Below are 15,782 nucleotides of genomic sequence, written 5' to 3'. Positions count from 1 at the left end.
CTGAGCATACAGAATATTATCTTCAAGGGAAATCCTTTAAATGAACCTCAGCAATATGTATGAGAGTGTAGATCACATGTGGTGGAACATCTACATTCCAAAAAGCACCATCATGTCTTTCCATTCAGAGATGTATCTACCATTAATCCGTGGCCTCCTTCCAGCCCACAGTGCTGTCATTTTGAAGAGCTGAATGTTGTGTCATCCACCTTTCAAAACAATCCAACATTTCTTCTCTAAACTTGATACTTAAGGATTATGAAAGCAAGCCAACCCTCAGGCATTGAAAAAGTTTGAAAGAATAGTGTCACCGTAAACATTTTCTTATACTTTCTTTCTCGTTTAACGTTTTTTTATGGTGTCAAATATTTTTCTGACTTTTTTCATATAATATAATATATATATATCGCAAATACACCCAGACAAGGGTGATTAGGAGGGATCTTGCATCACCCTGAAGAAGTTTATTCTGCAATAAAAACCAGATGGATGTAAATTATTCCACTTATTATACAGCTACTTGCCACATAATTAGGGGTTGTTTACACAACACTGTTTTCAACTAAAAACGTTTTTATGCGTTTGGCTATAAATTTACACGACAACATCGATTTGAGTGCCTGAAAATGCAAAATTTTGAAAACTGGTTTCAAAGTGCAAGTTTTTGAAAACGGTCTCCGTGTAAACAAAAACGCGAATCTCTGAAAACAATCACGTTATGCACATGCGTATTACGTGTTCAATCGTGTTTCATTGCCATCTAATAGCCTGGCAGCAGAATACAGCGTTTTTAGTCGTATTCCGTGTGAATATAGGGATCATTTTGACAAGGGTGTCGCCAGTACGCGGAAAACTCAAAGGAAAAACTTCTTCGATTTAAGCATATCGTTGTCATGTAAAATGTTATGTTGAAATTTTTTATTAGGTTTTTAAATGCAAAGCTTTCGCAGAGAGAGAGGTGTGCTATAGCAAGCGGCAAATTCAAATTATAAGGACATTTGAGGGATAAGGTACAGTCATTCCATTTATTACATGGCATTTCGCCACATAAATTAATTTAGGGGTAAGAGATTTTGATTTGAGATGAAAATGTTTTAAAATCTTACCTGTTTGTTACCTTATAATCCATTACAGTGTACAAAACAGTCAATCCAAAATGGCAGCAACTGCGTTTGTATGAGAGCGAGTCTGCAATACCCAGATGACATAATTAAATAAGTGTACACAAAATATTGATTTGAGTTTTAATGTTGTATTAGCTCCCCAAACAAAAAACTTCCACAAAGAAAAATCGTTCCTAGCAAGTGTATAACGCTGACTTCAGTAACCCGGATGAGCCTGTGTTATCAGTTTTTACCGGTCATTATCGGGAAATAACATACCGCTGGAATGGGCGATTGACCAATCAGAATCAAGTATTCCACAGATCTGCATAATATAATATAATGTGATATAATAATCAAACTTTTTTTTTATTAAAATCACTACACAAATTAAAAGAATCAAGATGATGTTTCTATGTAGATAACATAGATATCGATTAGAAAAAAATATTTTTAGAAGTGTGGATCCAAACATATGATTTGTTTCTTCGCTTAGTTACATGTGAGCTACAGTTTGGAGTAAGTGCGCAGCTACATGCCGATAGACCACATCTCTTCATCTTTTTTCCATTGCGCTCTTCAGGCAGTGTCCACAGAGAGTGCTTTCCTATTTAGAGAGACAATCCCAGCCTTTATGCTTCAATTGGAAAAATGTGCTGTCCTTCACATTGTTTTGTCTGGTAATATGTGAGCGTTTGCAAATTGGAACAGATTCAAACTCTGTATAAAGACACTAGAAGGGAAATGTGACTCAATGCCATTTTATATTGTGCAAATTGGCTTTGATGAGCTAAGAGGCATGTGGCAATACCAGAGTTTTGGAGTGTGATCAAACCCAATTTCAGTCTGTCGGATCTTCTGTCTGTCTGCCTCATAGTCTTTGTATATTTCCCACATGATATACATCAATTATTACTCACTTGTGTTTGCTTCAACTTGTAAGGCTTCCTCTCTTGTTCATCTTTCATTGTAATTCGCCGTCTTTCTTTTTTCTTTTATGGAGCTCCATCCTTTTATTGACCAACGCAGTAACATCTGTTATCAGGGCTGTAGCCAACAGGCAGGAATGTGGGATTTAGCTCAAAGCAGCATGTATAGGCAAGTCCGTGCTGTTTTGAATAGGAGCAGGTATCCTCTAAATGAAGATGTTGAGAGACTAGAGAGACAGAAAATAGCAGTTACAAAGTCCTCAGACTTTGATGCTGTAAAAGCTTGATCTTAATGCTCAAAAATGGATGCGTTGTGTTTGTTGGACACCTGGAAGAAGGTAAATTTGTAGAATTTATTTTGTATTTCACCTTTTAAACAGGATATTTCTTATATCATTTTTTCAATTCTTGATGGATACATGCTCGGTTGTTAAATATTTAAAACCTCATCAGAATTTCATGAGCAGGTCATTTAGTTTGTAGATCCAGTTTTTGAATTATAAGGCCTTTTTGTTCAGGTGAAGTGGTTTCAAGTATTAAAAGGTTAGATCTGTGTGAAATTTGATTCAGTGCCGAGCAATTTAAATTCTCCAGCCTTCAAAAAAGTGTTTTTGTATCTCATAACAAAGGTGCTATCATCGAATCTCACAGACTAATTACAGTAATTACCTCAGATTATGCAGTTTTGGGTTTCACTGAATTCATTTCACCACAAGCCTGTTTCTAGATCCGAGGATGCAAAAGTTGCAATACATAACGCAGTTCCGCATGTGACTAGCCAACAGGTAAATGTATAAATTTAGCCATTGTAGGGATACGTTTTGCTCTGGTTGAAGTCAAAGACAGCACAGTGAGTAAGAGCACTGGAATGTCAGGGCAGGAAGGTCTGTGTGCGTGTATGCGTCAGGTCTCAGAGGAAAAGGCAGCTTACGGCCGATGAGAGTCAGTGTGAGTTGGGCCGACGGGGTAAATCAGCGTTATCTGTTTGCAAATGCCATTTCTATGAGTGCAGGCTCTATTCGTCAGGGCAGTGAGTCAGCTGAGGATGCAGACGGGGAATGCCGGAGGCTGCATGTCTCCCACTTGCACTATTGTGTGTGTACTGTGGATACACTGCCTGGCATAGCATAGTTGTTAGACAAGACACCAATTAATGAGAATATATGTGAAAGAATGTATAGTGGATCCAAAAAGGGAACGCTCACCCACAAAATTAAAATTCTGTAATCATTTACTCGCCCTCGAGTCAGCCCAAACCTGTATGATCTTCTTTCATGTAACACAAACAAAGTTAGTAGAATGTCCTAGATGCTGTAAGAATAAGAAGTTACTAACAAAACCGAGAGGTATACTGGTGAGGATTGTAAACTGATTCATTTGATACGATTTGGAAGGTCGCATCAACACTGCTTTTGTCTCTTGCAGGATTCTCATGTTGTCCCCGAGCGAGTAAGCAACACACTGGCCATGGATAGTTTGAACCAAAATATTAGCAGTGGACATCAGTCTCATCAGCTGCTCCAGGTGAGATCGAACTTTACATAATATGTGTGACAACTAATTCATACTCTTATTTGATAAGTAATATAATTGCATTATATCTTAATTATCATTAATATGTATAGTAAATGTATAAAAGAAAATAGGCTAATACTTTTATTCAGCAATAAATTGATCAAAAGTGACAGTAAGGACATTTAGAAAGTTACAAAAGATTTATATTTCAAATAAATGCTGTTCATCAAATAATCCTGAAAAAATTACCACAAAAATCTTAAGTATAAATATTAATATTGATAACAAAAAATGTTTCTCTAGCACCTAATCTCTCTCTCACATCACACACACGCATATATATATCAAAACATCAAAAATTGTAAAAAAAAAAAAAAAAAAAAAAAACATTTAAATTTTATATATATATATATAAATATAAAAATATGCGTGTATGTGACTGTGTTCTCATATATATGGTTTATGAGGGCACAAATTTTTATAATGACATGGGTATTACAATGTAAACATGGTTTACACTTCCTGTGTCTTCGTAAACCAAATGGCGTAGAAAACAAACAGTGTTGTTTTTGTTGTTGTTTAATTCAGAAGATGCATAAAGTTTTCTGTGATGGTAGGGTTAGTGTAAGGGGATAGAATATACATTTGTACAGTATAAAACCATTACGCCTATGGACAGTCCCTTTAAACCACATATTCAGGTGTGTGTATGTGTGTGTAATGTTATTTTTGTACTCGTTTATTTATACATAAAGAATAGAACAAAAAATATTATATATATATATATTTTCTTTTTCATTTATGATTTTCACAGTTTGTATGACAGTAAGAAGGTAAATCCAGTTCTAATAGCGACACCTTTGTTCAGCACAGAGGGAGCTTTAGTCTGGCAGAAAGGATTGATTGTTCATAATACGATGTGACAGTCAAAGTGTGAAACAGACCCTTGGGGGCATCATTGCCATCTTCACCTTCTGCTTCAACATGGCTGCTACGTATTACTCCTCGTGATAGATAATCCATGGCAGATGTGTTGATGGTCTTACTTATGAAACACAATGATCATCTCTCACTCACATCCTGCAAACTCTGCCTTAACCGATTACACTAATTACCTCCTGCTAATCTTGTTTAAGCAGCCGGGTTTATCCTAAACTCAAGCATATACCGCAGCCCTGAGGTGATGATATGTCTTTAGCAGATATTTGGGAAGGTGGGTGCACAGCAATTATCTGGAAGGCTGGCGTACGGTTAAAAATAATATGCCTATTGCATAAGTCTGTGCAAAATGAAATCCTGTGCATATTTACATATCATCAAACGAGTTGATGGATTCAGCTAATTTTCAGTTGAAAAATGATGTCATTGCATGATTGCAGAATTACAGGGTACAGTCTTCCATTCCCAGTCATTACCAGTTCACCCTGTTGCCATGACAACCTCCCCCTTGCTGAGCCTTTAAGTTTCCACGGAGGTCTACTCTCAAGATGGAACTAAAGGTTCTTCTCTCACTATAGGGTTGAAGTATGAGCACCTAACCGCCTGCCTAGAGCTCAGCTTGAATTATTACTTCGGAACTTCTTATTGTTGTGAAATATCAAATCATCACTGACTGTATTTATAATGTTTTTTATCAGCAGTGTAAAAAAATGGCTTTACCTCTCAGATCAGACACGAACATTAAAAGCAGCAGTTCTGACTACATTGTTGACCACAACATTTAAAGGCCTCATGACTTTTCCTGCTGTTTGTGATTTACTGAAAAAGGATTACGGATAAGGATTTAAAAAATGTCTATATATTTTTTTTATCATAATTTCTACCCAATACCCAATAGTTTAGTTTTTAGCAGTTTTAGTAAAAAAAAAAAGTACACTAATGCAAATAGAGTTTTACCATTTTATTAATGTACATGACTTGTCCAGGTCTAAATATCGCACTTTTAAAATTGGGCTTCCTAATATATCCAGGTTTTTCAAGACATTTAAAAGGAAAAACTGAATTCAAATAGAAATATCTTGATTTTTTTGTTGCTTAACTTATTTTAATGCATGTATTTTACACACACACACACACACACATATATATATATATATATATATATATATATATATATATATATATATATATATATTGATTTTTAAGCAAGCAAAAAGAGTAAATCAGAGTATCCAAAGAACTGTAGGTGAAAAGTTCATGGATGACCTAGTACTACTTCCACTAAGATTCTGAAGTGTGCATATGTTAGACATTTTACTATCCCATGAGGCCACGGGAGAGGAATTGTGAATGGTGGGAAGCCTTTCCACCTTATTTTGCAATGCGGAAGTAAGCTATTATCTGTGAATGTGTGAGATTTCAAATTAATTTGGTAAATATCTATAGGTAAATAAAGGTAAATAAAGACTGTTTGCACAAATCAGTGTGTGTATGATTATGATGATAAATTAAAATAATATGATAACAAAATATCAGTTTGCAATATCAGGCAGCATAACGGACTGTTTTTGTGCAGCTAAAATGAAAATAACGGATGTCACCGGAAGTCTTGCTCATTCAAGTAACAAATGGCCGCACCCGCTCTTACATTAAAAATAAGGTGTAATTGAGTACCTACCCAGACTGTCAGAAAGGATGCAGTCAAAGTCGTATGGATTTAGAAACACACGAGGATGAGACAACGATAACATTTTTAATTTACGATACTTTTTAGAGCACTCCACTGGATTTGTTCGAGACCGGGAAAGCACTGAAGTTCCAAGCAGAACGCCCCCATTTGGTCAGTCTAGGAAGTGGCCGTCTCAGTACAGCCATCACCCTCTTACCCCTGGCCGAAGGTAAGGTTATTATTAAATTGGTATATATCTTTATATATTTATATGCTCACTCTTTAGTTTAGCGTCCGATTCTCACTGTTAACTAACTACTAAAGGTGCATTAAGCAACTTTTCATGTTAAAAATACCCGTTTTCTAACCCATACATGCTTAAACAATTGCCTGATGGGCTGAATGAGCCCTTCTCTGATCACTGAGATTGTCTCTATAATCCTGTAAAGTAAAATAAATAAGAGGGATTCGGGCCGGAATTTTAGACTGGGCGTGACGTCATGCGCGTTCACGGCACGCTCACATAGCTATGCCTGGCAGGTTTGTGTATTCGCCGCCATTCTCCGTAGAAGATGGATTCTAAGAGACCGGCTTGTAGTTCATTTCAAACACCAACGCAAACTCCACGTAAGATAAAAAAAAGAAAACTTTTGTCCGTGAGCGTGCACACCTCTGGTTGCAGTTTCGCTTGCCGCCAGAGGGGGCATAGTTCTGCAAAAACTCAGAGACTTGCTTAATGCACCTTTAACTCCGACTTTTGCCTCAATAAACTCCTAATTACTGCTTATGAATAGTTAGTAAGATAGTTGTTAAATTTAGGAATTGGGTAGGATTAAGGGATGTAGAATATGGTCCTGCAGAATAAGGCATTAATATGTGCTTTATACTAATAAACAGCTAATATCCTAGTAATATGCATGCTAATAAGCAACTAGTTAATGAGAATTGGACCTTAAACTAAAGTGTTACCATTCATATTAATTATATTATTATCATACTATAAGATACAGTACTTCAGTGGACTGACTTTTTCAAAATGTTTGCGATCTTTTCTCCAAGATTCTCAGTCTTTACAAACTTAGAAACTTAATGCAATTGTGTGGGAAGAAATACAAACCTTTAGTATAATACATAAGGCCTATACACAGATGGTCAAATCCCCTGCATCACCTCTGTGTTGTGATTGAAAAGCTAATAACCCAACCCGGAGCCTTAAGCAGCATGGGGTCTTTAAAAACACCCTCTCTTAATTAGAGAAACCCCCTCCTTCGCTAACCTCCCACCATCATCTCCACCTACTTACTTTCTCTGATACTGACAAGCCATTCATACCAATGTCTCCTTTATCAGTGTCCATCTGCCTGAATTCCTCAGAGACACATGGAGTACTCTTTTAGGCTATGAAAAGGGCACAGGAGAAGAGGTTTTGAATGCTTATTTAATTTATATCAGTCACTGTGCACTGTATTAATATTATAAACTTATACACTAGCTTGTGTGATTCTGAGGTCCTCTCAGGTCACACGCTTTTATCTCGTGCCTGATAACAGATGAGGGTGGACGGGGGCAGATGGGAAGCGGGTTGAGGAATGTGATTCTTCTCTCTGACAAAGAGCAGGCCAACATCAGTGATTTCGCTTCAGTTTAATTTAACATTGTAGGCATCATACTCTGCTGGAAGATGATAAATGACACATACTGTTTATGTTTGAAATAGTTTATAATTGTTATTTATGGTTGTTTCTTCAACTATTTGCACGTTACATCTCTTAAAACATTATTCACACTTTTACTAGTTTATTGAATGTCCACTTACAACGTCTATCAGTGAATGCATTTATTATAATTTTGTACATAATTCACATGCGTCTTATACTTATATCAAGCTCTTCACTGACAATTTTATAAAAATCTCTATTAAGATTGTTTGTAATAGACAAGATGCCATAGTCTATTTCTGTAAAAATGTATAATATAAATCACTTTGACACAATAAATATTGCTAGATATTTTGTTTATGTCTGCTGAAAATTCAGCTTTGCCATCTCAGGAATAAATTACATTTTTTAAATTATTAAAATACAAAACAATTGCGATATTACTGTTATTTTACTGTGTATTTGATCAAATAAAGGCAGCCTTGGAAGTAAAATAGACATAAAAGTGCCTGGGTTTTCATTGACCGCTTTCCAAACTTCACCTGAGTTGTACTTTCCACCTGAAATTTTCGCTAGTACATGTTGTCTGAGAGCAAATAATCTTTGAAATCAACATCCTGTGGGGGTTGTTTGTTTTAGGCAAGACCACTCTGGGTCACGGAGCCATGGACATCAGCATCCAGGGCCCAGGGATCGCAGCTCAGCATTGCTTTATCGAGAACAGGGCTGGAGTCATCACTCTGCACCCCTGTGGAAACCAGTGCAGCATGGACGGACTACCGGTCACCAAACCTGTGCGCCTGTCTCAAGGTAGCTTTTGTTCATTTACAATAGTTCAATCCTTCAGGACTTCATTCAAATCAAATATGGCCAAGAATTTCAGTCATTACTTGGTGATCCGCATCAGTCACGCCAAGATTCAAGCATGATTCTGAAGTGTAAAATCTATGAAAGGGAAACAATGCACCCAAACCGAAAGAAAGTATGCTCCTCCTCTGAGTCTTTTGTCTGAGGGAACAATTTGACTAGACAGGTTGGGGGGAGGGGTGTGTTTAGGGTAATCTTCATTGTGTGAGCTTCTAGTGTTTCACTATTGTTCAATACGTTTGCTCTGAAATATTTCGTTTAATGATCATAGTAAAAGTCTCATTTAGTGCAGCCCATGTTTTTATGATCTTCTATGTGTAAAGTCATAAAAGAGCAGCAACCTGTGGAAAGAATGTTAAATGCAGTAAGTGAACAGAAACCCCCTCTTGCCCCCCCCACCCACCCCCTGACATGCAGAGATTGGAGGCTCTACCTCAGGGGTGAGCAATTACACCTCCTCCTCCTTCCCATCCCTAATCTGAGAGGGAAATTTGTTGCACCAGTGACGGAGACAGCTGTTCAACTTTACCACCCATCAGTGCGAAAGCGTGCAGGGGTTCAGTGACTTCAAAAGTGCTCGGATACAATACACCACCTCTGGGTTGCCATTCGCTGGACAGGATTATATTTCTGTGGAGATGAATGGTTTATAGTGGAAGCCTCCTCACTACGACTGCGTGCACCGGACAGCTATTTGCACCGTTTCAAGTTAACGATAAAGAAATCTTATAAAGCATGGGGAATAATTGACGAATACTCCATGAACAAAGGATTTATCACGACCAAGCAAGTCAGTCTCTGCATGCTACAGTTGTAGAATAAAACCATGTGCTTTCCCATTTAAAGGGACAGCTAGCATGTTACCTACAGATGGGACGGGAAGTTGACCGTTTGGATTTAAAAGTAAGTGTATGAAGACCTGATAAATTGGTTTGAGTAGTGAATAATTCAAAATAGATATTTAAAAGCAGCATTTCTGCAGACAAATCTCAGTTATAAGCTCTTTATTAGATACGTTGCCTTTACAATGTAGCATTGCATTATGTCGTTGTATTAACAATACTTTTATTCAGCAAGGAAGCATTCAGTTGATAGTGCTAGTAAAGAAATTTATAATATTACAAAAGATTTATATTTATAAAAATGCTGTTCTTTTGAACTTTAGTTTAAGAATTTAAAGATTTCTGAAGGATCATGTGACTGAATACTGGAGTAATGATGTAGAAAATTCAGCTTTAACATCACAGAAATAAATGACATTTTAAAAATATATGAAAATAGAACAATTACAATAATATACAATATTGCTGTTTTTTTATCAAATACATGCAGTCTTGGTGAGCATATGGGACTCTCTTTTTTTTAAATAATTATCAAAACAGAAAATAGATGGATGATAGGAATAAGATAACTATAACTACACTAACATGAATATAATATTATCATAATATGTGAATACACAGGACGCATAACCCACAATAAACCGTTCCAATTCGAGAGGTTTTCTCTTCCATGTTGGCCAAGGCATGAGTGTGTGTGTATAGTGTTACACTTCTATTCCTGGTCAATGTGACCCAAGAGTGCTGCTAATCCTGTTTCTATGCAAGCCCTTCCTCATTCTCCACACACTGTTTGCTCAGTCTGACTAACCACACATGCTTTTATTTGTCCTGAACGTATACTGGCAACGCTGCTGGAATAGTTGACGGAAAGATAAGGCGATTTCTCCTTATTATTCTGCTTTAAGTACCCTGTTGTCACCATGTTCATACATAACCTCCTCTGAACTAAATGTAATACCATCTGCTCAAGAAATGGCCTCCATCTAAGAGGTTGGTCCATGTCTTGAAAATCTTTTTTGTGTGTCATCTACATTTTACATGCAGAATGATTTGCCTTCACATGAGATTAAACACTTGGTGGTGTGATCATTGTGATTTATCTTATTTATATTTATCTTTGGCACACATAAGCTGTATCATTTATGGATGTGAGCCACATGATTTTTGGTATGTGTGGAATTGGGGTAAGGTTAGAATGAAAAACTGGGTTGCTTTCCAGACGCAATAAAACTTATTGCCATGGCAACCGTTGAGCGTTCTTTTTGGCATTTTTGTCTTGACGTCTTCAGTCTCCTGTTCACATGCCTGTGTTTTGAGTTGGAACGATTTTGGACCCGTGACTCACCATTCTCTGTTCTGCCAGCTTTATTGAGATCTAAACAATAATGCAATAATTTATGCAATGGGTTTGACAGATCCAGCACTTTTATTTTTACTGAAAGTACATGAGGCAGATCTGTGCTGCTCTGTTATCTGTGGTTTGGATAACAACTGGTGTGAATAACTCAGTCAAAAACGACCAAACTTTATATGCAGCCCTTTTCATCGCTGTGATATAACAAGTCAAGATGAAGAACTGGGTCTCTGAGTCACTATTGTTTCTTTTAGAAGAAATTCGAACTCTTCCCACCATATTTGTGATGCACTACTGGGTAGTGCTATACAGTAAGGTCATCTGTTTTTGTATTGATTTCATGTGTTAAAAAATGAAGAGATATGGCATTTTTAAACTTATTTAGAAAGTTTGGTACTTTTTATTGACTCTCTAGCTCATAAAACACACTTAACTTTGAAGGATAAAGAACTAAATTGTAAACTAAATTGTACTTAAACTCTCTAAAATGTTACATTATTTATATTTGGGGTCTCAGATATTTATAATAAATTATAATAATGATATTAGTACTTAATTATATTATATAAAGATTTTTTTAATTACTTTATATATAAATTAATATATTGTAAATAATATATTGTAATTTATTTAAATATATACTGTATATTTAAGTATTTTAACTAAAATAAAAATATAAGATGAACAAATAACAAATAATCTTTATTTTAAAAAATTACCTTCACTGCTATGTTTTTTTAATTACGTTATATATAATTAATATATTGTAAATAATATATTATAATTTATTTAAAGTATACTGTATATTTAAGTATTTTAACTAAAATTAAAATATAAGATGCAAGTAAACAAATAATCATTATTTAAAAAATGACCTTCACTGCTGTTTTTTATTACGTTATATATAATGAATATATTGTAAATAATATATTATAATTTATTTAAATATATATACTGTATATTTAAGTATTTTAACTAAAATAAAAATATAAGATGAACAAATAAACAAATAATCTTTATTTTAAAAAATCACCTTCACTGCTATGTTTTTTAATTACGTTTTATATATAATTAATATATTGTAAATAATATATTATAATTTATTTAAATATATATACTGTATATTTAAGTATTTTAACTAAAATAAAAATATAAGATGAAGTGATGAACAAATAAACAAATAATCTTTATTTTAAAAAATCACCTTCACTGCTATGTTTTTTTAATTACGTTATATAATTAATATATTGTAAATAATATATTATAATTTATTTAAAGTATACTGTATATTTAAGTATTTTAACTAAAATTAAAATATAAGATGCAAGTCAACAAATAATCATTATTTAAAAAATGACCTTCACTGCTGTTTTTTATTATGTTATATATAATGAATATATTGTAAATAATATATTATAATTTATTTAAATATATATACTGTATATTTAAGTATTTTAACTAAAATAAAAATATAAGATGAACAAATAAACAAATAATCTTTATTTTAAAAAATCACCTTCACTGCTATGTTTTTTAATTACGTTTTATATATACGGTAATTAATATATTGTAAGTAATATATTATAATTTATTTAAATATATATACTGTATATTTAAGTATTTTAACTAAAATAAAAATATAAGATGAAGTGATGAACAAATAAACAAATAATCTTTATTTTAAAAAATCACCTTCACTGCTATGTTTTTTTAATTACTTTATATATAATTAATATATTGTAAATAATATATTATAATTTATTTAAAGTATACTGTATATTTAAGTATTTTAACTAAAATTAAAATATAAGATGCAAGTAAACAAATAATCATTATTTAAAAAATGACCTTCACTGCTGTTTTTTATAACGTTATATATAATGAATATATTGTAAATAATATATTATAATTTATTTAAATATATATACTGTATATTTAAGTATTTTAACTAAAATAAAAATATAAGATGAAGTGATGAACAAATAAACAAATTATCTTTATTTTAAAAAATCACCTTCACTGCTATGTTTTTTAATTATGCTATATATAATTAATATATTGTAAATAATATATTATAATTTATTTAAATATATATACTGTATATTTAAGTATTTTAACTAAAATAAAAATATAAGATGAACAAATAATCTTTATTTTAAAAAATGGCCTTCACTGCTGTTTTTTTAATTATGTTATATATAATTAATATATTGTAACAATATATTATAATTTATTTAAATATATACTGTATATTTAAGTATTTTAACTAAAATAAAAATATAAGATGAACAAATAAACAAATAATCTTTATTTAAAAAAATGGCCTTCACTGCTATGTTTTTTTATTACGTTTTATATATAATTAATATATTGTAAATAATATATTATAATTTATTTAAATATATATATATATACTGTATATTTAAGTATTTTAACAAATAAAAATATAAGCTGAACAAATAAACAAATAATCTTTATTTTAAAAAAATGGCCTTCACTGCTGTTTTTTTAATTATGTTATATATAATTAATATATTGTAATAATACATTATAATTTATTTAAATATATACTGTATATTTAAGTATTTTAACTAAAATAAAAATATTAGATGAACAAATAAACAAATAATCTTTATTTTAAAAAATGACCTTCACTGCTATGTTATTAATTTATTACTGGTCAGGTGATTTTGGCATGGTTACACTTGCACTTTCTTTAATGAGCTTGGCTTCCCACAGTGCAGTTATGGCTGTTTAAGAGGAACGGTGGGGAATCAATCTCTCTGATTAATGTTGGGGAGACGGGCTGTGCATGGGGAACAGACACTTTCCTGCTGTGCTTTCCAGATTCACGCGCCTCTCTCCACTCTTTGTCATGCGCCAGTGAGGCCTGTCTTCTTGCAAATGGCCTCATGAATTTGATTACAAAATGGCTCTTAGTCATGCTTTGCTGGGGATGTCATCTATGACAAGGGGAGGTTATTTAGTGGTTTTGCTATTCAGAGCAGGCTGTTCTGGAAAATGTGTCTTATTTCAACAGAAATTAAAAAATTAGTCATTGGTATGCTTTATACTTTTTGTGCAATATTTTTCTGTTACCCAAGTTGCTGCTGATATATAGTGGTTTTGAAATAGAGGAATTCACTATGATAATGGAACATTAAGTAAATATAAATATAAGTCTTGTCAGTTCACGATTCATTACATTATTTTTAAGGTTGTGCTTCTTTAAAAGCTTTGCATTTTTTTTAAATATATGCTATTTTAAAGGTTCCCAATTTTCTTTTGGAGGTCTCCTACAATAGGGTTATATGCATCCAAGGTAAAAACAAAACAAAAAGCTTTAATTTTCCCATTATACACATTGCACATCATCTCTTTTCTCACTGTGAATTAAGGACTCGATAAAGGATTCAGTCTCTCTAAACCCCTCCTCTCCGAGAGCCTGCTCTGCTCTGATTGGTCAGACGGTCTACCGATTGGTCTACTGCTTACAGTGTGTCTGGGAAATGAAACACCCATCGCAGATTCTTAGCTACAACTACAGTGTTTGAGGGCAGGACAAAGTAGACATTGTTCGCGGGCAGCCAATGAAGACCATAGGCTGACATTATGCTAATTTGTTACAAACCTACGTAGATACGTTACGGAAGTGAGACAGGAATTGCTGACGATTCGTTTCGGCAGTTCCGAATCAGTTCTTTCTTTCAGGAGACAATAACTTTATTTGTCATGCACTTTGATATTTAATACTTTGCAGACCTTTTACATTCAAAATAGTACGCACTAGGTAATATTCAAGAGGAATACAAATTCTCTAAACTGCACGAATGGACCCTCATGCATTGTTTGGTGTGCCTCTCGAGATTCAGATTCATGATTTGAAAAAGTAATCTTTAGACCTCTTTGAAAACCAGTTTTAAGGATTGATCAGTTGATCTTTGGCACCACACAAACGCACAAAAATAAATAAATATATGATAAGCTGCCACTGAAGGGAGATCTCAAAAAAGTGCTGATTCAAAGTAACCAAACTGAACAAAAGGTTCACTGATTCACTGAAGCTTTACTACTGTTCATTTCTTGCACTTTCCAAACACAAATGTAAGGAAAAGGTCTGGATAAATGTATTGGAGTAAAAGACTCAATTTTCTCTTTAAAATACAGTGAAGTAAAATTGAAGTTAAGAAAAACATTTTTTAGTAAAAGTAAAAGTCAAGTGAATAAAAATGTGTAACTTTATAATAAATGTATTTGTAGGCCCACTAAGTTACTATGCCTCGGTTTTAAAAATCCGGTAAAAAGGCCTCATTGAAAGCACCATGATCACACATTCATACCTGTGGTGAGGGGCAGTGCCACAGGGGGCTGAAATCGTTATTCATTACATCTCCTTGACTTCCAAAAATATCTGTGTTAAAAGTAAATGACTGGCAGAGAGAGGCCATCTATAAACAGCAGGGGAAACACTGTCCGTGTTTAACTTTGGATTTTACCCCTATTGCTTTTTCAAACTCAATGCCCCCTTCAGAACAGAATCATCTGTGACTGGGCGGTTTGTGGGCTTGATGTCTGATGTTTTTTTGAATATTGTAATTGGGCATCATTCAGTAGATGCTGGCAGCATGTCTGAAACGCATGGCGGCCGCAGCGTAGATCGATGGATAGATTCCCTCCTCAGCAGGTGTGATTCTTGGCTCACGTATTTTCCCTTGTGTGCTGTAGTGTTGTAGATTACCCTCCATCGCTGCACTCCATAAATCTACTTTCAGACTCTTCACTTAGCATTGTGGGTAAATCCATCAACCTTTGAGGCACTGTAGTGGCCAATCTGAAAATATATAATGGGTTTTCAGTGATTTTCACTGACACCTAAAGTGTTAAAATGCAGGTTGGTCATTCACTG

At 33.8% G+C, this 15,782-nt stretch overlaps 1 protein-coding gene across 12 annotated transcripts in view; it reads left to right on the top strand.

Moving 5' to 3' along the window:
• Positions 1-15,782, top strand: part of phldb1b (pleckstrin homology-like domain, family B, member 1b) — a 77,042-nt gene that overhangs the window by 8,134 nt on the left and 53,126 nt on the right. For 9 of the 12 annotated variants that reach the window (XM_079886114.1, XM_079886122.1, XM_079886121.1 and 6 more), the window contains exons 1-4: positions 2,269-2,370; positions 3,458-3,556; positions 6,261-6,384; positions 8,453-8,623. In XM_079886114.1, coding sequence (XP_079742240.1) covers positions 2,335-2,370; positions 3,458-3,556; positions 6,261-6,384; positions 8,453-8,623 — 430 coding nt within the window. In that variant the 5' untranslated portion in view covers positions 2,269-2,334. Of the gene's footprint in view, positions 1-2,268; positions 2,371-3,457; positions 3,557-6,260; positions 6,385-8,452; positions 8,624-9,131; positions 9,584-15,782 lie in introns of those variants that run through there. The other 3 variants (XM_079886115.1, XM_079886117.1, XM_079886116.1) reach the window with 3 other exon arrangements.

This window comes from Squalius cephalus, assembly GCF_949319135.1.
Source record: "Squalius cephalus genome assembly, chromosome: 11".
Classification (NCBI taxonomy): Eukaryota; Metazoa; Chordata; class Actinopteri; order Cypriniformes; family Leuciscidae; genus Squalius; species Squalius cephalus.
The sequence above is the reverse complement of the archived record's forward strand: the minus strand, read 5'-3'. Positions and strand labels throughout refer to the sequence as shown.